The sequence below is a fragment of the Heptranchias perlo genome, unplaced genomic scaffold, assembly GCF_035084215.1.
Source record: "Heptranchias perlo isolate sHepPer1 unplaced genomic scaffold, sHepPer1.hap1 HAP1_SCAFFOLD_73, whole genome shotgun sequence".
Taxonomy (NCBI): Eukaryota; Metazoa; Chordata; class Chondrichthyes; order Hexanchiformes; family Hexanchidae; genus Heptranchias; species Heptranchias perlo.
Window position 1 is genome coordinate 2,065,913 of NW_027139761.1, and position 25,281 is coordinate 2,091,193.

Here is a 25,281-nt window from a genome sequence, read left to right on the forward strand (position 1 = left end):
TCAATCGATGCCGTCAGGGAAGAGCCAATTCCGGCGACATGTGCCCAGGACCAGTGTTCGAGGCAAATGAACCAGTCATTCCTGACCGACACCATTTTGCTACAAACCCACCACAGCTTTGCCCTGGATCTCTATGCGAATCGTTGGGTGGGGGGGGGGATTGTTTGCTGCAAAAACAATTCTCAAACCAGATACCAAATTAACTCACTGCAAACAGTACAATCCAGCGAGCATTTGAAAGATAACGAGACCAGCAATCGTCTATAACAGGAGTTTATTATCCAACAGACACATCTACAGTTCCATGGAGCTGCACTCGGAGCCCACCCTGCGGCCCTGCTCCATTTTCCACAAAGCAACAGTCCCGACCAACAGGGCCACGGAGAGCAGCGCTACCCCAACCGCTAATCCGGGAACAAGGGAGGTGGAATCAACAGCAGCATCTGTGGGGAAAAGCCAGGTTTAGATGGGCACCAGTCACTCCATCACGAGACAGGTGGAGCATCCTGCTTTACCTTTCTCATCCTGTCGGATCCGAGCAGCCAATCTCTCCTCACCTTCCAGGAAAAGGATGGGTCCGTCAGCGGTCACCAAGGCCCCAGACCGGTTATCGGCGCTTCTTCGCCTCTCTGGGGGCGAAGGAGAACAAGAGACAAGAGTTGATGGTGAATAATTAAATCTTCAGTTGTCTGCAAATCCTGAATCAGATGGCCTCATGCAAAAAACCATCAGGGCCCTGGGTACCGGACAGAGTTTAGAATTCCGGCTATAATTGCATCTGGTTCTCACCAAACCGATTCTCAGAAGGACGCACCAACTGAGCAGAGTTTGCAATTGCTGCCGCTACAATGGCCAGTCTGGTCTCCTGGTGAAGGAGACACTATTTGATGCATTACTTTGACCCGCAATTGGCCAGGTGTCCGGCCCCGGGACATCCTTTCAGTTGCACCCTGAATTCCCAGTGTCAGAAAGAGGACAATTAGATTCTGGTTAAACGTTCTCCAATGCCAAGGGTGAACTGTTCCGAACCGGATGCGGAACACACCCGTGCCAACAATGGGAGGATTCTGCTCTTCAGCGGTCGGCAAGTAGGGCAGCTCAGCATCCGGGCAAGTAGCAAGAGCCAAAAATACTTCATTCATTCCAGCTCAAGGATCAGAGCATCCTTCACAATTACTGACCTGGTGCAAGATGCGCTCAGACCCGCTGCCCTAAATTGACATTCTAAATGGAAACCTGCACCGAATGCAACTGGGCAAGTTCCCAGAACCGCCAGATTCAGGACACTCCTCCTGTTCTCAGTGTTCGGCCTCTTGCTGAGGGAGCCCCGTGTCCAGATGTCCCACACCCACCCCTCCCCATCAGGAATTAATTTCTGGTCAGATCACAGGTACTTACTGGAGCTGCAGGGAGCAGTGCAGTTCTCTCGGGTGGAAGGGTAGCAAACCTCAGCACTGCAGTGGAAATAAACCTGCAAAGGGACAGTGCGGTACGGTCAGTCACAGTTACCAGTCAGGAGATTAATGCTTCTAGTCAACCGACCAACAGGGGGCCTACTCACTAATTAAGAGCCAGGGAACAAGTGATACCAAGTGACCGCGAAAGAAGCACTGAAGGAAACTCACCTCCCCGGTCAGAGCTCGGGCCGAAACTCGGTCCCAGAAAGCGAACGTGCTGACTACAAAACGATTATGGTGAGTTGGGAACAGCAAATGGGAAGCAGCGGTTACCGGGAGGAGGCGGGTTTTGTAGTTATCACCAGCAAAGGGGCACCTGGAACAGAGACAGAGGGGGAGTAACACGGTTACAGGTTTACATCAAACCTATTACACCAGCGTCTGGAACACAATATCAACTTCGAAGGAATATTTCCCCCCGTCATTAACTCGGACTCCAGTAACGATTTCTGTATTAATCCCCGCCGATGTCGCACCCTCCCCAATCCCCACACTGCCTCAAGCTTCCTCGCTCCCTTACCTGTCCACCAGGAGGTCCCATCGGATCCCTGAATACGGCTCTGGGGTGGGGGTCGCCCAGCAGTCATTGAGCACCAGCACAAGGGACGGATCATTCCGGTTCAGAACACGAACCTCCACAAACACGGGGTCCCGGAGCACACTCTGGATCGGGTAGTCACTGGCCACGTACCAGCTCCGGTAGCCACCATCTGGAAAGAGAAAGATGAAGGGTGGGCACTATGTGGAGAGAGCCTCAAGTTGGACACTAGCCATCAGCGAGCACTCGTTACCTCTCGCTATTCTCAGCTCCAGAAGCAGGATCCCGGCCTCAGTGGCAGGCAGTGGTGGAGAAAGGGTGTAAACTCTGGGCTTCACCTGTAGATCAGACTCCTGGCTTCCCTTGTAACTGCACTGGACATGGAGCCTGCAAGAGAACGGACACGGCTGGAGAATTCAGCTCCTCACTGTCTCTACCCGCTGAATGTGCTCCTATTCTCACCTGAAAGGGCTGTCCCGGGTCACCGATCCCAAAGCTCCATCCAAGATCTCAAACTCACCCAACACATCCGTTTCATACAGAATGTTCACCCCGTCCAGCTACAAGAGAAAAGACCATCAGTCCCGAACTGAGCAATTGATGGGACTCCCAGCCCGCAATACCTACCCGCTGAGTAGCACCACATTCAGTGACTGCGAACTGAAAAAGCACAGTGTCTGCAGAGGCCACGGTCGGATTGCACTCAGCTCCGTCTCCATCCTTCAGATGGAGGGTTGTTAGGTTTACAGGAGGCAGCGTCAAATCCTTGGAGATCGCGATCAGGACCCGCCCATCCTTGGTGCAGACTGCAAGAGAGGCAATGAAAGGCGGTTAGTTGCCCCACGGGGAGGGTCAAGGGAACTGTTACCGGGAGGGGGACAAACCCCATCCATGTTTCAGTTTCTATCCCGTCCCATTATCTGTCAAATGAAGACCAGTAGACCAACTATAGCTCATCACCACGATGGTTGGATTTAAATTGCTTGTATCTCCGATAGAAATTAAATATCAAATCCAAATAGCCAGTGGCAGCAGGGGCCGGGGCTCATTCACTCTGCCCTTACTCAGTGCGACTCCCAAGTCACCGAACAGTAGAATGATTCGAACTGCAGATACTGGGTCAAAGGACGATTAACTATTGCCTTTTCTGTATCTGATTAACAGCACCCCCAATCCCACCATCAAATCTACTCTGCGGGATTGGAAGCTCAATCCCACCAGCGGTTCCACTCTCCGGACTGGAAAAGTTTGAATCTCCAACTGGCGTTGTAGGACAGGAGGGAAAGAGATGAAACTGTCCAGGGAAACCGCGTGCAGCTTGATGGCGGGTGACCCTGGAAAGTCCTGGCCCAGAATATAGACAGACCAAGAATACACCCACCTGGCAGATTGTCCAGTGAATAGAAACACGGCGGCGCATCCAGATTCCCCGCATCGAAGCAGCAGCCTCTCCGCACACACTCACGAGCTTCAATTCCCGGAAATCCGCAGTCTTTGCGGTTTTTAGGAGACAACCAACATTTATCGGCGGGGAAAAGAAGAGAGGGCGGCTGAGCAGAACAGATTACAACAAATAACAAAACAAGAATCCCCAACTCCTCCATTATAACAAGCGAACTCTCCAAAGTAAGTGATAATGGAAAGCCGACTTCCCCTTTTTATCGCAGCGCTGTTTAACCCGCAGTAACGGAATGTCCCAATCAGGCTGAGGCAGAGTCCGTGGCCCACGGGCTCCCGAACATCAACCCGCATTCGCACGGCTCACACGGATGGGCCTGTTTTTAATGGAAGAATAAAGGTGAGACAGAATTACTTGGTACACACGTGACATTAACTCTTCCATTGTTGGTGCTGAATTTGATTTACAACTTGTACCATGTGAATGTCTAACACCTACTGAAATTAATCACAGTAAAATTATGATGTGAACTATATAAAAAAAATAAAGGTGATACTGGGTCCAACGACACCTTTATTTCTTCATCACAACCAAACTGGAACCAAATCGCATTATTTGTTTTTTTTTTGCTTTTTTAGTCACCTTTATTCTTTAGACCCAACGTCACCTTTAATAGTTTATTAAAAATAGGCCCCATCTCCGTGTGACCGGTGGGAATGCGGTTTTTTTAATACTAATTAATAAACAGAGTGAAATCAATATGTTGTTGTCCAGATACGGTACGGTAGCAGAGTGGTTGTGTTACTGAAATAGTAATCTCACAGTCCTGGCTGAATAATCTCCAAGTCATAAGTTCAAATCCCGCCACGGCAGCTGAGGAATTTAATTTCAATTAATTAAATAAAATCTGGAATTAAAATACTGGTATCAGTAATGGGTTGCCATGAAACTACCGGATTGTCGTGAAAACACATCTGGTTCACGAATATCCTTCAAAGAAGGAAACCTGCCGTCCTTACCCGGTCTGGCCGAAATGTGACTCCAGACCCACAGCAATGTGATTGATTCTTAATTGCCCTCTGAAATGGCCGAGCAAGCAACTCAGCTGAAAAATCTCGCTTAAAAAAAAGTCATAATAAGAATAAAACCGGACGGACCACTCGGCACGGGACACGACAAAGGTCAAAACAAGCCCAGCAACCCCGCAAAGTCCTCCTCACGAACATCTGGAGACTTGTGCGAAAATTAGGGGAGCTGTCCCACAGACGAGTTAAGCAAAAGCCTGACACAGCCATGCTCACAGAATCATGCTTTTCAGCCAACGTCCCAGACTCTTCCATCACCATCCCTGGGGATGTCCTGTCCCACCGGCAGGACAGATCCGACCAGAGGTGGCGGTACAGTGATATCCAGTCAGGAGGGAGTGGCCCTGGGTGGTCCTCAACATTGACTCTGGACCCCATGAAAACTCATGGCATAAGGTCAAACATGGGCAAGGAAACCTCCTGCTGATTACCAGCTACCGTCCTCCCTCAGCTGATGATATCAGTCTTCCTCCATGTTGAGCACCACTTGGAGGAAGCACTGAGGGTAGCAAGGGCACAGAATGTACTCTGGGTGGGAGACTTCAATGTCCACCACTGACCGAGCTGGTCGAGTCCTGAAGGATATAGCTGCGAGACTGGGCCTGCATGAGGTGTTGAGCGAACCAACACGAGGGATAAACTGACTTGACCTCGTCCTCACCAATCTACCTGTCGCAAATGCATCTGTTCCATGACACCACTGCACAGTCCTCATGGAGACGAAGTCCCGTCTTCACACTGAGGATACCATCCAACGTGTTGTGTGACACTACCATTGTGCTAAATGGGGAAGATGCAGAACAGATCGAGCAGCTCAAAACTGGGCATCCATGAGTTGCTGTGGGCCATCAGCAGCAGCACAATCTGTTATCTCATGGATCAGCATATCCCTCACTCTACCATTACCAACAAGCCAGTGGATCAACCCTGGTTCAATGAGGAGTGTAGAAGAGCATGCCAGGAGCAACACCAGGCGTCCAAATAATGAGGTGTGAACCTGGTGAAGCTACAACTCAGGACTACATGCATGCTAAACAGCGGAAGCAAAATGCTATAGACAGAGCTAAGCGATTCCACAACCAACGGATCAGATCAAAGCTCTGCAATCCTGCCACATCCAGTCGTGATGGTGGTGGATAATTAAACAAGTCATGGGAGGAGGAGGCCCTGTAAACCTCCCGATCCTCAATGATGGCAGAGCCCAGCACGTGAGTGCAAAAGACAAGGCTGAAGCGGTTGCAACCATCTTCGGCCAGAAGTGCCGTGTTGATGATACATCTGGGCCTCCTTCCGATATCCCCAAAATCACAGAAGCCAATCTTCAGCCAAGTCGATTCACTCCACGTGATATCAAGGAACGGCTGGAGTGCACTGGATACAGCAAAGGCGATGGGCCCGGACAACATCCCGGCTGTCGTGCTGAAGTCTTGTGCTCCATAACGAGCCGCCCCTCTCGCCAAGCTGTTCCAGTACAGCTACAAGACTGGCATCTACCCGACAATGTGGAAAATTGCCCAGGTATGTCCTATCCAAAAAAGCAGGACAAATCCAATCCGGCCGATTACCGCCCCATTAGTCTACTCTCGATCATCAGCAAAGTGTTGGAAGGTGTCGTCGACAATGCTATCAAGCGGCACTTACTCACCAATAAACTGCTCACCGATGCTCGTTTGGGTTCCGCCAGGACCACTCAGCTCCAGACCTCACCACAGCCTTGGTCCAAACATGGACAAAAGAGCTGAATTCCAGAGGTGAGTTGAGAGGTACAGACCCTTGATATCAAGGCAGCATTTGACCGAGTGTGGCACCAAGGAACCCTAATAAAATTGAAGTCAATGCGAATCAGGGGGAAACTCTCGAGTGGCTGGATTTATACCTAGCACAAAGGAAGATGGGAGTGGTTGTTGGAGGCCAATCATCTCACCCCCAAGACATTGTTGCAGGAGTTCTTCAGGGCAGTGCATTAGGCCCAACCATCTTCAGCTGCTTCATCAATGACCTTCCTTCCATCATAATTTCAGAAATGGTGACGTTCGCTGATGATTGCACAGTGTTCAGTTCCATTCGCAATCCCTCAAATAATGAAGCAGTCCGAGCCCGCATTCAGCAAGACCTCGACAACATCCAGGCTTGGGCTGATAAGTGCCAAGTAACATTGGCGCCAGACAAGTGCCAGGCAATGACCATCTCCAACAAGAGAGAGTCGAACCACCTCCCCTTGACATTAAACGGCATTAACATCGCCGAATCCCCCATCATCAACATCCTTGGTTCACCATTGATCAGAAACTTAACTGGACCATCCATATAAATAGTGCAGCTACAAGAGCAGGTCAGAGGCTGAGTATTCTGCGGCGAGTGACTCACCTCCTGATTCCCAAAGCCTTTCCCCATATACAAGGGACAAGTCAGGAGTGTGATGGAATACTGTCCACTGGCCTGCATGAGTGGAGCTCCAACAACACTCAAGAAGCTCGACACGATCCAGGACAAAGCCGCCCGCTTGATTGGCACCCATCCACCACACTAAACATTCACTCCCTTCACCACCGACCCACAGTGGCTGCAGTGTGTACAATCTTTGGGATGCACTGCAGCAATTCGCCAAGGCTTCTTCGACAGCACCTCCCAAACCTACGACCTTTTCCACCAAGAATGACAATGGCAGCAGGCACATGGGAACAATACCACCTGCACGTTCCCCTCCAAGTCACACACCATCCCGACCTCGAAATATATCGCCGTTCCTTCATCACTGCTGGGTGAAAATACTGGAACTCCCTGCCTAACAGCACTGTGGGAGAACCTTCACCACACGGACTGCAGCGGTTCAAGAAAGCGGCTCACCACCACCACTCAAGGGTGATTAGGGATGGGCAATAAATGCTGGCCTCGCCAGCGACGCCCACATCCCATGAACGAATATATATTAAAATACTTAAATACTGTGGCTACAATAGCAGGTCAGAGGCTGGGCATTCTACGGCGAGTGACTCAGCTCATGACTCTCCAAAATCTTTATACCATCTACAAGGCACAAGTCAGGAGTGTGATGGAATACCCTCCACATGCCTGGACGAATGCATCTTCAACAACAATCAAGAAGCTAGGCACCATCCAGGACAAAGCAGCCCGAATAATTGGCACCCCATCCACCATCTTTAACATTCACTCCCTCCAGCGCACCGTGGCTGCAGTGTGTACCATCTACAAGATGCACTGCAGCAATGCAATTCGCCAAGGCTTCTTCGACAGCACCACCCAAACCCGCGACCTCTGCTAGCTAGAAGGACAAGAGCAGCAGGCGCATGGGAACAACACCACCTGCACGTTCCCCTCCAAGTCACACACCATGCTCACGTGACGCTGGGTCAAAATCCTAGAACTCCCTGCCGAACAGCACTGTGGGAGAACCTTCAGCACACGGACTTCAGTGGTTCATGAAGGCGGCTCACCGCCACCTTCTCAAGGCCAATTAGGGATACACAATAAATGCTGGCATTGCCAGCGACGGTCACTTCCCATGAAATCATAGATTCGGAGAAAGGTTGCAGCACGGAAGGAGGCCATTCGGCTCTAATATAACAGCAATCCAGCTCGTCCCACTCCCCCACCGTTTCCCCGAAGCCGTGCAATTCTTTTCCTTTCAAGTAATTATCTAGTTCCTTTTTGAAGGCCATGATTGAATCTGCCTCCACCACCCCCTCGGGCAGTGCATTCCAGGTCCTAACCATTCGCTGTGTAAATAAGTTTTTCCTCATTTCACCTTTGGTTCTTTTGCCAGTCACCTGAAATCTATGTCCTCTGTTTCTTGTCCCTTCTGCCAATGAGAACAGTTTCTCTCCATCTATTCTGTCTGGACCCATCATCATTTTGAATACCTTGATTAATTCTCCTCGCAACCGTCTCTGTTCCAAGGAGAACAACGCAACTTCTCCAGTCTATACAATTAACGAAAGTCTCTCATCCCTGGAATCATTCCAGTAAATCTCTTCTGCACCCTCTCGAAGGCCTTCACATTTTTCCCAACGTGCGGTGCACAGAACTGGACACAATACTCCAGTTGTGGCCAAACCAGTGTTTGATAAAGGTTCATCATAACGTCCATGCTTTTTTACTCTATGCCTCTATTTATAAAGCCCAGGATCCCGTATGATTTTTAACGGCTTTCTCAACCTGCTCTGCCACCTTCAAAGATTTGTGCACATAAACCCACAGAACTCTCTGAACCTGTGCCCCTTTTAGATTTGTGCCCTCTAGTTTATATTGCCTCTCCTCGTTCTTCCTACCGAAATGTATCACTATGCATGTTTCTGCGTTAAATTTCATCTGCCATGTGTCCGCCATGCAGCCAGTCTGTCTATCACCTCTGGAGGTGAATCACTATCCGTCACAGTTTTTACCGCCATTCCAAATTTTGTGTCATCTGCAAATTTTGAAGTTGTGCCCAGTACACCCAAGTCCAAGTCATTAATATATATGAAGAAAAGCAGTGGTCCCATCACTAACCCCTGGGGAACAACACTGTACACCTCCCTCCAGTCCACAAAACAACCGCTCACCACTACTTTCTGTTTCCTGTCCCTTAGCCAATTCTGTATCCATGTTTCTATTGCCCCCTTTATCCATGGGCCGCAATCTTACTGATAAGCCTACAATGGGGCACTTTATTAAATGCCTTTTTAAAGTCCATATACACCGTATTAACTGCATTGCCTTCATCTACCCTCTCTGTTATCTCATCAAAATATTCCATCAGGTTAGTTAAACTCGTTTTGCCTTTAACTAATCCGTGCCGGCTTTCCCTAATCAATCCACACTCGTTCAAGTGATTGTGAATTCTGTCCCGGATTATCGTTTCTAAAAGTTTCCCCAATACTGAGGTTACCTGACTGGCCTCTTGTTTCTGGGTTCACCCTTGCACTCTTTCTTGAACTAGGGTGTAACATTTGCAATTCTCCGTTCCTCTGCACCACCGCCGTATCTTTGGATATTTGGATGATTATGGCCAGTACTTCTGCAATTTCCCCTCTTACTTTTATCAGCAACCGAAGATGCATCCCATCCGGATCGGGTGACTTATCTACTTTATGTGCAGATAGCCTTTCAAGTACCTCTTTTTTATCAATGTTTCGCCCATCTGGTATCTCAACTATATCTTCCTATACTGAGACTCTGGCAGCATCTTCATCTTTGTTAAAGACAAATGCAAAGTATTCATTTAGTCCCTGAGCCACCCACTCTGCCTCGATGAGTAGATCTGCTTTATGGTCACTAATCAGAGTAGGGCTCTTACGACCCGTTTAATGTTTACATGCCTGTGGAAGACTTTTGGATTCCCTTTTATGTTGGCCGCCAGTCTATTCTTATACTCTCTCTTTGACCCCCTTATTTCCTCTTTCACATCCCCTCTGAACTTTCTATATTCTGCCTGGTGAATGAATACATAAAAAAAAGTTAGGATTTCCGTCAGCCTGAAACAAAAAGTTGTTAGTTGATTAATGGCGATTTGAACAACTATTCGTCTTTTTTCAGAGTTTAATGAGTATTGCGAAATTAATACAGTAAACTATTTTGTAGAAGTTAATCCCCTGAACGGGAATGGGACCCGTCTCCCACACTGAGAGCATTTGCAGACGGCAGCTATCTTCTGAGGGCTTCCGATACGATCGTGTGCAACAGCGTTTCTGTAGTGTAGTGGTTATCACGTTCGCCTAACACGCGAAAGGTCCCCGGTTCGAAACCGGGCAGAAACATTTTGAAAACGTGACCCACTAAAATTCAATAAGTGTGAAAAAAGCAAGAATTCAGTCTGTGGTTGAATGTGAATAAAATACCACACCTCACAGAACAGGTATATTTTCCATTCTCTGGAGAGTTCAATACAAACTCAAACACGACACATATACAGACAGTGTTTAACACTCACTCACGTTTCCTGAACTGACGGTGCAGAAAGCCCCTCTCAAAGCTGCACATTGCGAATAATTTCAGCTGATTTGTGAGAGATCATTAAAGGCTCCTGAAGTGCAGCTTCGGTTAATAACCACAGTTAAAGACAGCATTGCGGCCGCGGCAACAAACATCAGTTTTTCGATGTTTGATCTTCCCCAGCTCCCGGATTGATTGAGGCCACGACAGAAACAACATTAAGCCCATCTTTCGGCCCCGCTCTCTCCAATCACACGTTGCTGGCGGGAAGATGCAATTCCCGCTACAGACAGCGCATTACTGCCCATCCCTGGGAAACAAGACACCACCGAAGCTTTGACGACACATCACATGCATCGTCTGTCCCGGAGCTGTTGCTCCGCAACAAAGGCAGAACTTACCAGCTGTTTCAAAATTTATACCTTGAACACTGGACCCTGATATCACTACCCGCTTTAAAAGTTTAATGCTTTAACGAATGAGCTACCCAGGCTCGCTCGTCGTTAAGTTCCCATCTTAAATATTCATAAGAGGACTCTGAATCATCCCTCGAAGACGTCGAACGGGGGTGAGGGTCCCTGTTATAAAATTCTCAGTCACGTGTTGAGGGGTATCCTTGATTTTATTGAACATGATGTAAGAAACATGGACAGTGAACTCGTGAGTTTAAAATCCTTCTTGTTTGTGCCAAATGTCTTGTCATTCGTTGGCACGAATTAAAATAACACTTTACCCAGTGGCACAAAAGCTGAACTTGTCCCACACGGGAGCTGGAAAAGGCCTCTCGACCTTTCAGCGTATTAACATCTGTGAGCTGAATAATTTCACCCGTTACACAGTGAGACCAGGCAGCATATTTCCCTTCCAAATTTTCCCCACACGAAATTTGCAACGGATGGATATCCGCTTAACGATTTAAAGATCTCATTCCGGCCCCTTTGCCATGACAGCTGACGCTGAGATTCCCCTCTCCCTCGAAAACAACGAAACTCGCATCTTCTCAAGCAAGACGGAAGGCCAGAGGAACCCAAGTGCCCACATGGGAACACTAAGAAGTAGATGCATCATGGAACTTACCAGTTGCACTTTGAACTCCGGTCAAAATGCCCGGATTGAAAGGTTTGATTGTTGAAGGTGAAACTTGAACTCACAACCTGAGCACTTCCAGAACCCATACTGCTAACATAAATACCGAAGTATCAGTGCTTTTCTCAAACAGCTTGATTTTCAGCCTCTCAATGATCGCTTCGGGATCTTTGTCAAAGAGAAGCCGCCAATCAAGAGGCGGTTCGTCAAATATCCGCAATGACCTTTAAAAGCCGTGGAATCGAAACAAAACCCCAAAAGATAAGAACTTTTATTTGTATTATTATTAACTGAAGGACATTTTTTCATGGTACCTCAAGGAGGATTGAGGCAAAGTGGGTCCTGAAACTCAGAAACTCTCTCTGGGCTATCCGTGACTGAAGCGATGGACGTTATTTCATCTGAAAACTGAGGCACGGAAATTTCTCGTGGAGAAGTGTGACAGAAGATTGCGGTTGGTTAGTGGCAGTTGCGGGGGAGATCTAGAGGAGAGGGAGAAAAGTCAAAGTCACAGCTGTGACTGCTCAAGTGCTCTGCTTATCTGTAATATTTTAAAAAGTAGTGTACAGTACAGGGCAGTGTCCTAGGCCCAATGGTCTTCAGCTGCTTCATCAATGACCTTCCCTCCATCCTAAGGACATAAATGGGGATGTTCGCTGATGATTACACAGTGTTCAGTTCCATTCACAACCCCTCAGATAAAGAAGCAGTCCGTGCCCGCATGCAGCAAGACCTGGACAACATCCAGGCTTGGGCTGATAAGTGGCAAGTAACATTCGCGCCAGACAAATGCCAGGCAATGGCTGTCTCCAACAAGAAAGAATCTAACCATGTCCCCTTGACATTCACCGGCATTACCATCGCCGAATCCCCAATCATCAACATCCTTGGGGTCACAATTGACCAGAAACTTAACTGGACCAGCCACATAAATACTGTGGCTACAAGAGCAGGTCAGACGCTGGATATTCTGCAGCGAGTGACTCACCTCCTGACTCCCCTAAGCCTTCCCACCATCGAAAAGGCGCTAGTGAGAAGTGTGATGGAATACTCTCCACTTGCCTGGATGAGTGCTCGACACCATCCAGAACAAAGCAGCCCGCTTGATTGGCATCCCATCCACCACCCTAAACATTCACTCCCTCCACCACCGGCGCACAGTGGCTGCAGTGTGCACCATCCACAGGATGCACTGCAGCAACTCGCCAAGGCTTCTTCGACAGAACCTCCCAAACCCACGAACTCTACCAGCTCGCAGGATAAGGGCAGCAGGCACATGGGAACAATACCACCGGCACATTCCCCTCCAAGTCACACACCATCCCGACTTGGAAATATCGGAACATAGGACAAAGGAACAGGAGTAGGCCATTCAGCCCCTCGTGTCTGCTCCGCCATTTGATAAGATCATGGCTGATCTGTGATCTAGCTCCATATACCTGCCTTTCGCCCATATCCCTTAATACCTTTGGTTGCTAAAAAGCTATCGATCGCTCATTTAAATTTAGCAATTGAGCTCGTATCAATTGCCGTTTGCGGAAGAGAGTTCCAAACTTCTACCGCCCTTTGTGTGTAGAAATGTTTTCTAATCTCGCTCATGAAAGGTCTGGCTCTAATTTTTAGACTGCGCCCCCTACTCCTAGAATCCCCAACCAGCGGAAATAATTTCTCTCTCTCCACCCTATCCGTTCCCCTTAATATCTTATAAACTTCGATCAGATCACCCCTTAACCTTCGAAACTCAAGAGAATGCAACCCCAATTTGTGTAATCTCTCCTCGTAACTTAACCCTTGAAGTCCGGGTATCATTCTAGTAAACCTACGCTGCACTCCCTCCAAAGCCAATATGTCCTTCCGAAGGTGCGGTGCACAGAACTGCTCACTGTACTCCAGGTGCGGTCTAACCAGGGTTTTGTATAGCTGCAGCATAGCTTCTGCCCCCTTGTACTCTAGTCCTCTAGATATAAAGGCCAGCATTCTATTAGCCTTATTGACTATTTTCTGCACCTGTTCATGACACTTCAATGAACTATGTAACTGAACCCCTAAGTCCCTTTGGACATCCACTGTTTTTAACATTTTCCCATTTTGAAAGTATCCTGTTCTATCCTTTTTTGATCCAAAGTGGATGACCTCACATTTGTCTGCATTGAATTCCATTTGCCACAATTTTGCCCATTCACCTAATCTATCAATCTCCTTTTGTAATTTATGTTTTCATCGACATTATATCGCCGTTCCTTCATCGTCGCTGGGTCAAAATCCTTGAACTCACTACCGAACAGCACTGTGGGAGAACCTTCACCACACGGACTGCAGCGGTTCAACAAGACGGCTCACCACCACCTTCTCAAGGGCAATTTGCGATAGGCAATAAATGCCGGCCTCGCCAGCGACGGTCACATCCCATGAACGAATAAGAAAAAACCTCAACCAAACAAACAGATCTTTTGGATGGGTTCACTAATTGAGAATCGGATTTAACTGCTGTGTTTGGGCACACGGCCCCACACTGCTGAACTCCCAGCCCCTTCCATCAGCACTCGCTTTCTTTCACACACCGACTGGATTTCAACATGTTGCTGTTCCATCTGAAATTCATCAACGGCCTCTCTGACAAAATATCGAGTGAATCCTAATGCTTGGCATCCTGGCAATTCCCCACGCTGCATGCAGTGACAAAATCTGTTCTTCCACCGAAGTTTTCTGCTGACTGGGTATTTTCAACATTCTCGATTTGGGTGCATGGGCAGGTCACATTGTATGGTCCGACTTTCTTGTCCTCAGAGTCCAGGGCTTTGCATTCAACAAAATAAAATGAAAGCGCTTTTATTCTGACTCAGCTCAGACGAAAGATCATCGAACTGAAACATTAACTCTGTTTCCGTATCTAAAGATTCTGTCTGACCAGCTGACGATTTCCAGCATCGACTGTTATTATTTCAGATTGGCAACTTAGCCAGTATTTTCATTTTGAATAAAAGGACTTTCGGAGTGTTACTCTTGTGATGCGGTGGCCGAGAGGTTAAGGCAACGGATTATTAAGCTATTGTGTTTCGCACGCGTGGGTTCGAATCCATACTCGTCGTTATTGTGTTCAAGTCTTGTTTTTCTCATTCACTCCATCCAGAAGGTGTGGTTGTGAGTCCCGTGCTTCCCGAAACGGCAGACCGAACTTTTTGCGTTGTTTTCTGCAATCAGCAACAGTTCCTTCCACGAAGGTGCAGAGATTGGGAGATCGCGACGTATCAAACGGACAGCGGTGTCCTGGTAAAAAGAGTTGATCTTGTGATCAGCGGAAGAGAAACTAATCGACCACAATTGTGATTTATATCCCGGATCATTCCGTGTCTGTGTCTGTTTAAAAGGGATGTGCCGTAAGTCCCGGATTATTCCGTGTTTGTGTTTGTTTAAAAGGGATGTGCTCCAAGTCCCGGATCATTCCGTGCCTGTGTCACCCGATTTTCTTGATACCTTTTTCCTTCTGAACTGAAATGACGAGCCTCTCTCGAGAAGAAGATTCACCGCCTGCGTCGGGCAACTGGTAGGAAAATTAACAAAACTGATGAGACCAAGTTCATTCTGCTGGGCTTCCATTCCAATCTCCGCAGTCTATCCCCCATTCAGTCCCACCCCCGCCTGTACATTATAATCTGCGATATTGGTAAGGGAATGGAGATGACGAATATCACGTTAATAATTTTCTTGGTTCCTCAACACTGAATAGCATCAATTGTAATGATTCAGGAGGTAATCATAGAATCACAGAAGCTTACAGCACAGAAGGAGGCCATTCCGCCGTGGTACCTGTGCTGGATCTTTCGAAGAACTGTCCAATTAGACCCACACCCCAGATTTTTCCCTGCAAATTAGTTCTCTTCATGTACATGTCCAATTGCCTTTTGAATGATCCTGTGGAATCTGCTTCCACCACCCTTTCAGGGAGTGAGTTCCTGATCTTAACAAACCCTCCGTGTGAAAAAATTCTCCTCAATTCCGCTCTCGTTCTTTTCCCAATTATTTTAAATCTATGATCTCTGTTTACCGACCCACTTGCCGGAGGAAACAGTTTCTCCCTACTTGTACTTTCAAAACCCCTCATTATTTTGAATATCTCTATTAGGTCTCCGGTTAACCATCTCTGCTGTAAGGAGAATAATCCCAGCTTCTCCAATCTCTCCAAATAACTGAAGTCCCTCATCCCTGGTATCATCCAGGCCAACCTGCTCTGGATCCTCTTCAATGCCTTTTCATCCTAAAGTGTGGTGCCCAGAACCCTACAATATACTCCAGCTGAGGCCTAAACACAAATTTGTAAGGATTAGTATGACTTCCTTTTTTTTGTATTCAATGCCCCTATTTGCAAAGCAAAGTATCCTTTATGATTTGTAAACCGCCTTATCAACTTGCCCTGATTTCAAAACATGCACGCCCAGGTCCCTTTACTATTGCATCCCACCCCACCCCCCACCCCCCCACCCCCATAAATTGTTCCATTTAGATTATACTGCCTCTCCATGTTCGTCTTCCAAAAGTGCATCACTTCACACTGATCTGCATTAAATCTGTCACGTGACTGCCCATTTCACCATTCTGTCCATGTCCTCCTGAAGTCTGCTACTATCTTCCTCACTATTTACTACTTTGTCAAGTTTTGTAACATCCGCAAACTTCGAAATTGTACTCCCTATTCCCACATCCAAGTCATTTATACGTAACTAGAAAAGCAATAGTCCCAGTACCGACCCCTGGGGGATCCCATTGCATATTTCCCTCCAGTCAGAAAAACATCCGTTCACCACTGCTCTCTGTCTCCTATCCCTCAGCCAATTACGTGCCCGCATTACCACTGGTCCTTTAACCCCACGTGCTTCTAGTTTTCGAATAAATCTGTCATGTGTTAATTTCTAAAATGTGACCTGAAAATAACTGTAACCCCGTTATCTTATTCTTAAGCAATGAGAATACAGATATTAAGACCGAGTGATAGATCAGGCTCATTCTCATTACCCGCAGGTGACGGGACCTGAGGAGGGGGAATCCCATCTGGGTTTATATTTTCCGAAAACAGAGACGGAAAATCGCAAAGATCATCCCGTCGAAATACAACATTTGACTGAAGATCCGACAGGCATATCCCATCCAGACCTGGCCGTTCAAGGAAGCCTGATAAGTCCAGTAGGGGAAAACACAGAGAGAGAAGAAATGCAGACAGAGATAGAGAGAAGCACGCAAAGAAAATAATAGCATAAATCTCCACATTCGGTGATCAAACTGAATTTAAGGTGCAACTTAAATTAAATCCCATATCGTGAAATCTTATAGGTAAACATTTGGCTGGATTATCTCTTTATCTCTGAGAGAAGCACTGCCTGGTAATTAAAGCTCTTATTTATTTGAGCATTTTGCACCATGATTGTCAGTTGGTTTCGAAAGCACAGTGAATTTCAAAGTCCATGCCTTGCCTCGTTCGCTCGCGCGGCTGTAAAAGCAGGCTGCACAGGAGCTTTGCTGACTGCATATTCAAGACATATATCCAACGCTACACGTGCAACCTGCCCCTGTGTGTGCATTAGCGGTTCAGTGGTGGAACCCTCGTCTGCCTGTGGGAAACCAGGGGTTTGGTTCCAGGCCAATGCAGCATTCTTTACCTTTTCATTCTGCGCACATGAGATCGACTGAATTGGGATAAATTCACGTGCCGGCTTCAATCTGTAAAACTTCTTGAAAGATTATCTTCATTTCGTCTACGTGTGTTACGTGGACAAACCCTCTGCATTCTGTCCTCTGGTGTTCAAACATGCTCTGCTGGAGATAAGTCAAACCTGCCTTCTGCACCGCTGAAAAGATGTGAGAAACCAATTGGTGATTTTTGATTAAAAATGGGGACACAACGGGGCTGATCCGGTTTGAACCAATGAAACTCCCTGAGCAAAAATCAGACCCAAAGGCAACGGAGATGTTCAGCCAGGGTAAAATTCCGCTCCCATATACCCGATCCGCCATCCTTTCAGAACGCTCTGTCCATCCAATCTCTCTTTCTTGTACCAAATACGATGTCGAGCAATATCAGGTTCTACACCAATTATTTCAAATCAACAATATTAGAGTGTCTTTATCAAAGTGGTTTTGAATGTACGACTTGTAATATCAAGCAACAATTTGCAGAATCAACTGCGCTGAATATTGTCGACTGTCTCGATATCGTCACAACGCACACTTGACCATCAGTAAACTTTACTCAAATTGCTGCTTTCATTCACTATGTGAGCGAAGAGACCTAAGTGGACATTTGCAGATAACAGATGTGCCAGCATTGGTGGTTCAGTGGTAGAATTCTCGCCTCCCACGCGAGGGACTCGGGTTCGATTCCCGGCCAATGCAGAATCGTTTTGCATTCTGCACCAATGAGCAACTTGGGAACTGGAGTCGGCCATTTTGCACCTCGAGACTGTTCCGCAATTCAATGAGATTATGGCTGTTCTGTGACCTCCCTCCATAAAACCGCCTGAGCATCATATACCTCAATTCCTTTGGTTCAAAAAAACCTATCAATCTCAGGTTTAAAATTAACAATTAAGCTCGCATCAACTGCTGTTTGCGAAAGAGAGTTCCAAACTTCTACCTCCCTTTGCTTGTGGAAGTGTTTCCCAACTTCATTCCTGAAATTGCTGACTCTAATGGTTCAGCGATGTCCCCTCGTCCCAGGCACCCAACGAGCAGAAATAGTTTCTTTCGAACTACCACAATAATTCCCCTTAATATCTTGAAAACTTCGAAAAAATCAGCCCTTAACCTACCAAATTCCAGGGTAAACAACCCGAGTTTGTGTAATCTCTCCTTGGAATTTAACCCTTGGAGTCCAGGTATCATTGTAGTAAATCCACACTGCACTCCCTCCACAGACAATATATCCTTCCTCAGGTGCGGTGCCCAAAACTGAACACAGTACTCCAGGTGTTGTCAAACCAGAGCTTTGATTAGCTGTAGCATAATGTCTATTCTCTAGTATTCTATTCCTCTAAATAAAAAAGGCCAGCATTACATTAACCTTTTTGATTATTTTCTGCACCTGTCCATGACATTCTAATGACTATGTAGCTGGACACCTGAGTCCCTTTGGACCTCCACAGTTTCGAGCATTTCATCATTTAGAAAGTATTCTGAAATATCCTCCTCAGGTCCAAAGTGGATGACCTCACACTGGACTAAATTGAAATCCATTTGTCAGTTTTGCCCATTCATTTATTATATTAATGTCTCTGTAATATTGTTCTTCCATCTGCACTGCGTACAATGCTGCCCATCTTGGTGTTATCGGCTAACTTGGATATGTGGCGTTCTATCCTGTCATCTAATGTCAATGAGGCCGCCTGAAGGTAAATTCACATCGAGCTTCAATCTCCTCATCAGCTTGAGACATTTATTTACTTCACATGCGTTTCGCCTTGGAAAGTTCCGCACTCTCTCCTCTGGATCTTAAAAATGCTCTCGATATAATTCAATTCGACCAACAGCAACACTGAAAATGTATCAGAAGCCAATTGGTGACTTTTCACAAAAAGCCTTGTGGTTGTCAGGTTCGTCGTGGATTCGAACCCGGGACCGTTCGTATCATTAATCAACATAATCCCCCAAGTGAGAAACATACCCCGAGAAAAACAAACCACTGGCTGTCGGACAGCCAGTATAAATGTCCGCTGCCTCCCATAGCCGATCAGCCATCTTTCAGACCGTTTCTGTCCATCCCATCTCGTATTCTATTCTGGTGTACAGCAATATCAACTTGTGCACTTACTATTTTCAGTCACTAATATTAGTCTCCCTTTACCAAATGGTTTTGACTGTACGACCTGTATTATCAAGTAAGACGTTTCAGAATTAGTTGCTCTGAAACTACATTGCTTGGGAGGATACTGAGAGGTGTAGATGAACACAGGGACGTTTGAAGTGCATGTCCACAGATCGCTGAAGGTAGATGGACAGGTAGATCAGGTGGTTAAAAGGCATACCGGATACTTTCCTCAATTAGCCGAGGCATAGACTGTAATAGCAGTGAGGTTATGCTCGAACTGTACATAACATTAGTTAGGCCACAACTTGAGTACTGCGTGCAGTTCTGGTCATCAAATTACATGAAAGCTGTGATTGCACTGGAGACTCGTGCCTCCCCGAAACCTTTCTAACATCTACAAGGCATAAGTCAGGAGTGTGATGGAATGCTCTCCACTTGCCTGGATGTGTGCAACTCCAACAACACTCAGGAGGCTCGACACAACCCAGGAAAAAGCAGCCCACTTGATTGGCACATCATCCACCACCTTAAACATTCACTCCCTCCACCACCAGCGCACCGTGGCTGCAGTGTGTCCCATCCACAAGATGCACCTCCCAAACCCGCGACCTCTACCACCTGGAAGGACAAGGGCAGAAGGCACATATGAACACCGCAACCTGCACGCCCCCTCCAAGTCACATACCATCGTTACTTGGAAATATATCGCCGTTCCTTCATCGTCACTGGGTCAAAATCCTGGAACTCCCTACATTGCAGCACTGTGGGAGAACGTTCACCACACGGACTGCAGCGGTTCAAGAAGACGGATCACCTCCATCTTCTCAAGGGCAATTAGGATTGGGCAATAAGTGCTGGCCTTTCCACCGACGCTGACATCCCATGAATGATTAAAAAAATGTTAGGATTTCCTTCAGTCTGAAACAGAATGTTGCTGGTTGATTAATGGCGATTAGAACGAGTATTCGTCTTTTTTAGAGTTTAATGAGTTTTGCGAAATTAATACAATAAACTATTTTGTAAAACTTAATTCCCTGAACGGGAATCTGACCCGGCTCTCGCACTGAGAGCATTTGTAGACGGCAGCTATCATCTGAGTTATGCCAATATGCATTTACACAGTGAACTTTTCGTCGTGCAGTAATTATCACGCACGCCGAACACACTAAATAACTCCGCTTCGAAACCGAGCGGAAACATTTTGAAAACGTTATCCACCAACAATTAGTGAATATAAATGAAGCAAGAATTCACTCTGTAGTTAAATATGAAAAAAACACAACACCTCATAGAACCTCTGCACAGTTCCACACAAACTCAAGCATTACAGAGATAACGACAGTGTCTCTCCCTCACTCCCGTTTCCTGCCCTAACGGTGCAGAAAGCCCCTCTCAAAGCTGCACATTGCGACTGTTTTCAGTTGATTTGTGAGAGATCATTAAAGAATCCTGCAGCGCTGCGTCGGTTAATAACTGCAGTTCTAAACAGCACTGCATCCATCAGTTTTCCGATTTCGATGTTCCCCAGCTCCCGGATTGAGTGAAGCCACGACAGCAACAACATTCAGGCCGCCTGTCCGGCCCCGCTCTCTCCAATCACACCTTGCTGGCGGAAAGAAGCGAATGCCGCCGAAGAAAGCGCATTTCTGTCCATCCCTGGGAAACAGGATACCACCGAAGCTTTGACAGCACATCGCAGGTATCGTCTGTCCCGCAGTTGTTGCTCCGCTGCAAAGACAGAACTTGCCAGCTGTTTCAAAATTTACAGCCTGAACCAGACTTTGAACCTTCAGAACAATATCGGTTTTTAAAGTCCGATGTTCTTCCGATTGAGCTACCCGGACTCGCGATTAGAAAAGTTTCCATTATGCAGATTCCTGTACTATGAATTATCCCTCGTTGACGTCGAACCATGATGAGGATCCCTTTTTGAAAATTCTCAGTGACGTGTTGAGGGGATTCCTTGTTTCTGTTGAACATGATGTGAGAAACATGGACAGTGAACTCGTGAGGTTACAATTCTGTTTGTTTGTGCCAAATGTCTTGTCAATCGTTAGCACCAATTAAAATAACACTTTACCCAGTGGCTCAAAAGCTAAACTTGTCCCACACGGGAGTTGTAAAAAACCTCTCGACCTTTCAGCGTATTAACATCTGTAAACTGAATAGTTTCACCCGTTACACAGTGACACCAGGCAGCAGATTTCCCTTCCAAATTTTCCTCACACGAAACTTCCAATCGACGAATATCCACTCAACGAAAAGAAGAATTGTGTGTTTGGTTCTTCAGATTTAAGGACCTCGTGTAGGCCGCTTTGCTTTATCAGCTGTCGCTAATCGCCCCCTCTTCCCTTATAAACAAGTAAACTCGCACCTGCTATTGCAAGACGGTCGGCCAGAGGAACTCAAGTACCCACAAGTGCCTACAGAGGAACACTAAGAAGTAGATGCGTTATGGAACATGCCAGTTGCACCTTGAACTCCGGTCAAAATGCTCGGATTGGAAGGTTTGTCTATCCAAGGTGCGACTCGAATTCATAACCTGGGTATTTCTAGAGTCTTCTAATTACCGCAGGCTGACCGATTGCACCACAACCTTATACACCCAGAAACGCTACTCACTGTGATATCTAATTTGATGCTAGCGACAAACGTGGCGATACGGCTTCCTATTCCTTCACCTACGTTATTTATACATATAGTCAAAAGCTAATGCCCCAGCACTGATCACATCCTGCCAATTTGAGTACATACCTTATTATTCTGGCTCTCTGTCTCCCACCTTCTAACCAACTCCGAACCCATTTCATTAGTTTGCCGTAAATTCTACGCACTCTCATTGTTGTTCACAGCTTCTTATGTGGTACCTTATCGAATGCATCTGGAAGTGAATATTATATAACACCCAAGGAAACTCCATTATCTACCACGTTAGTTACACCTTCAAAAAGTTCAACTAGTTTTGTTAGACTTGACTTACCCTTTACAAATCCATGCTGGCTCTCGCTGATGACTTCATATTTATCCAAGTGTTCAGTCATTATTTCCCTAATAACAGATACTGGTAACTCCCCCACAACAGACTTCAGACTAATGGGTCTTTAATTTCTAACTTAATCTCTCCTACCCATCCTAAATAATGGAGTGAGAGTGACAATATTTCAATCAAAGGAACAATTCCTGAATCAAGAGGCTTTTGAACGATCATGACTAAAACATGTACCATTTCCTCGCCTATTCCTCTTAGTCCCCTGGGATGGTAACCATCAGGTCCTGGAGATTTGTCTATCTTTCGACTCATTATTTTCTCCATTACCATTATTTTACTTATACGAATCCCGTTGATTTATTTTCAGTTTTCCTCGTGTCTCTGGTATGTTAGCCTCATCCATTTCTGTGAAGACCGATGAAAAGTAAATATTTAGCAACTCTGGCATTTCCTGATTTTCAATTACAATATCACCTCCATCTGTCTTTAAGGGGCCCACATAACTCTTAGTCACCCTTCTTTCTCTTAATATACGTGTAAAAACCTTGATTGTTGTCAATATTTTCCCTCACAAGTTTATCTCCTTTTCCCTTTTTGGACCTCTTACGATTTTTTTAGTTTCGGGACCATAATAAACAACACTTCGCTGTAAAGTTTGGGTCAATAGTTGTCCAATGTCAGAGCGAGAATTGTCTGAACCCCTAATTTATTTAATGTAACAAACACAAGCACACATAATCATCCGTGTATCAACGCACTGAGGGATACACAAAGTTGAACAGAGAGAAATGCAGGCGAAATTGGGATGCACAGGTAAACGGACAAGCGAAATGGACAAAGATAAAACGGTCTGAACCCCAAACAGACAGTAACGTGTCACTGATAGATATTAGTGAGAGGAGGTGGGCGAGCCCGGATGAAATATATCCCAGGTTGTTAATAGAAGCAAGAAAGGAAATAACGGATGCTCTGACCATCATTTTCCAATCATCTCTGGTTACAGATGTGATGCCGGAGGATTGGAGGACTGCTAAAGATGTACCGTTGTTTAAAAAGGGAGAAAGGTGTAGATCGAATAATTACTGGCCAGTCAGCCTAACCTCGGTCAGGCTGAAGGTATTCCATTAAATCTACACTGTACTTCCTCCACAGCCAATACTGGGAGGAGGGGACTCTTGACTGACAAGCCTCAGCTGCATCAGGAGAGGGAAACTGACCCTCGCTCTCTCTTATTCCTGGGATGTGCTACTTTTGAAAAAAAGGTGAGTGTCTCTATACCTTTAAACTCGCTGTCTCACTGCACATGTATTGAAAGTGTATCGTAGGACGGTGTGTGAGTGTCTCTATACCTTTAAACTCGCTGACTCACTGCACAGGTATTGAACGTGTATTGTAGGACGGTGTGAGTGTCTCTATACCATTAAACTCGCTGACTCACTGCACAGGTATTGACAGTGTATTGTAGGACGGTGTGTGAATGTCTTTGTACCTTTAAACTCTTTGTCTCTCTGCACAGGTATTGAAAGTGTATCGTAGGACGGTGTGTGAGTGTCTCTATACCTTTAAACTCGCTGTCACACTGCACATGTATTGAAAGTGTATCGTAGGACGGTGTGTGAGTGTCTCTATACCTTGAAACTCGCTGTCTCACTGCACATGTATTGAAAGTGTATTGTAGGACGGTGTGAGTGTCTTTATACCTTTAAATTCTCTGTTTCACTGCACAGCATTGACAGTATATTGTAGGATGTTGTGAATGGGACGAGGGTCAGTGGGGCGAAGTGTAGCCGATTGGGAGCAGCGCCCGTTTGCTGGGTGAGTATGCACGGTTGTCTTTCTTTCTCCCGTCTTTCTTTCTTTCTTTCTTTCTTTCTTTCTTTCTTTCATCGCCTTCTATCCCATCCTTTCTTTCACTCTCTTTTCATTCCTCTTAATTCGTGCTTTTTCTTTCTGACTCTAGCACCTTTGTCTGTACCCTGTTTTTGTTCTCTCATGTGTCTCTGCTGAAAGATCCATAATTCAGACCCGCCGCTTCTTCCAGGTTTTTTTCCTTCCAAAATCATGGTCCATTTCATTGAGACTTTCCTGCGGCCTTACCGACTCTAACATTCACTTTCACATTCTTATGTCTTTAAGTTTGCTCTACATCGACCGCTGTTTCTCGGGGGCACATGTCCCGTTCACACCAATCTTCATTTGTGCCTTGAAACATTTCCAACTGCGAGACTGCTCCAGAGACAAGCACGAAGAAAGCAGGGCTGGCATTTGGAAGGACAGCGGCATACTTTTCCCTGAAATTTCCATGGGGTATCTTGTGACACGGGGGATGTGAACTGAAGAACTGGGTTTTGTTTCCATGGTCGTTGGCGCTTTTCCCCGAGTAGTTGATGTGTGGGAGAGACGGGCTGCGCGACATAGCTGCGAATGACGGCTGAAATGTGCACTTTTGGCAATCTGGGCGGTGCAGGAAGATCGGAAATATTCCGCTTGATTTTAACAGGTCTGTGGAAATGTATGATTGAAAAGGAATGAGGAGAAATGCAAAGAGCGGCAGTGGCGAAAAAGTGTGGATTACAGGAGGTTGGCCGTGAGCGAAAGGTCCTTTGAATGTCCGGCGCGGAGGGGATTTTGTTCCGAAACGACAGACTTTAAAGCGCGTGGGGAAAGTGAAGTGCGAGCTTTGTCCTTGAGTCAAATCGGGTGTTTTCAGGAAAACAGCCATTGTGAAATCACAAAAATGAAACCAGAAAATGCTGAAAACACTCAGCAGGTCAGGCAGCGCCTGTGGAGAAAGAGCCAGAGGTAACGTTTCAGCTCTATGACATCTTTCAGCCGCAACGAATCGATTTCCATGTGGGACAGTGGCTTAGTTTTCGAAAATGTTAGATTTGATCTCTGAATTACAAGGTTTCGAATTCCACCGCTGTAAGAATTTGCTGGCGCTGTTCAGTTTGGTCTCTTCACCAAAAATCCTTCTTTTCTAAGAAGTGCCTTTCCGCAT

The 25,281-nt window shown here is 46.3% G+C and overlaps 1 protein-coding gene and 2 non-coding genes across 3 annotated transcripts; 2 read left to right on the forward strand and 1 right to left on the reverse strand.

Annotated features, from left to right (window-relative positions):
- Positions 1-257: 257 nt before the first annotated feature.
- Positions 258-3,607, reverse strand: LOC137318771 (zona pellucida sperm-binding protein 4-like). Its single transcript, XM_067981423.1, has 9 exons — positions 3,377-3,607; positions 2,623-2,801; positions 2,458-2,555; positions 2,249-2,382; positions 1,978-2,167; positions 1,626-1,773; positions 1,399-1,471; positions 516-629; positions 258-443 (listed from the first exon to the last, which is right to left on the reverse strand). Exons 1-9 carry the CDS (start codon positions 3,597-3,599, stop codon positions 295-297), a joined length of 1,308 nt encoding a protein of 435 aa, XP_067837524.1. The 5' UTR covers positions 3,600-3,607; the 3' UTR covers positions 258-294.
- A 6,555-nt stretch (positions 3,608-10,162) lies between these two features.
- Positions 10,163-10,235, forward strand: trnav-aac (transfer RNA valine (anticodon AAC)). The gene has a single exon. It is a non-coding gene; the product is annotated as a tRNA-Val (tRNA).
- A 7,574-nt stretch (positions 10,236-17,809) lies between these two features.
- trnag-ccc (transfer RNA glycine (anticodon CCC)) lies at positions 17,810-17,880 on the forward strand. The gene has a single exon. It is a non-coding gene; the product is annotated as a tRNA-Gly (tRNA).
- Positions 17,881-25,281: the final 7,401 nt, after the last annotated feature.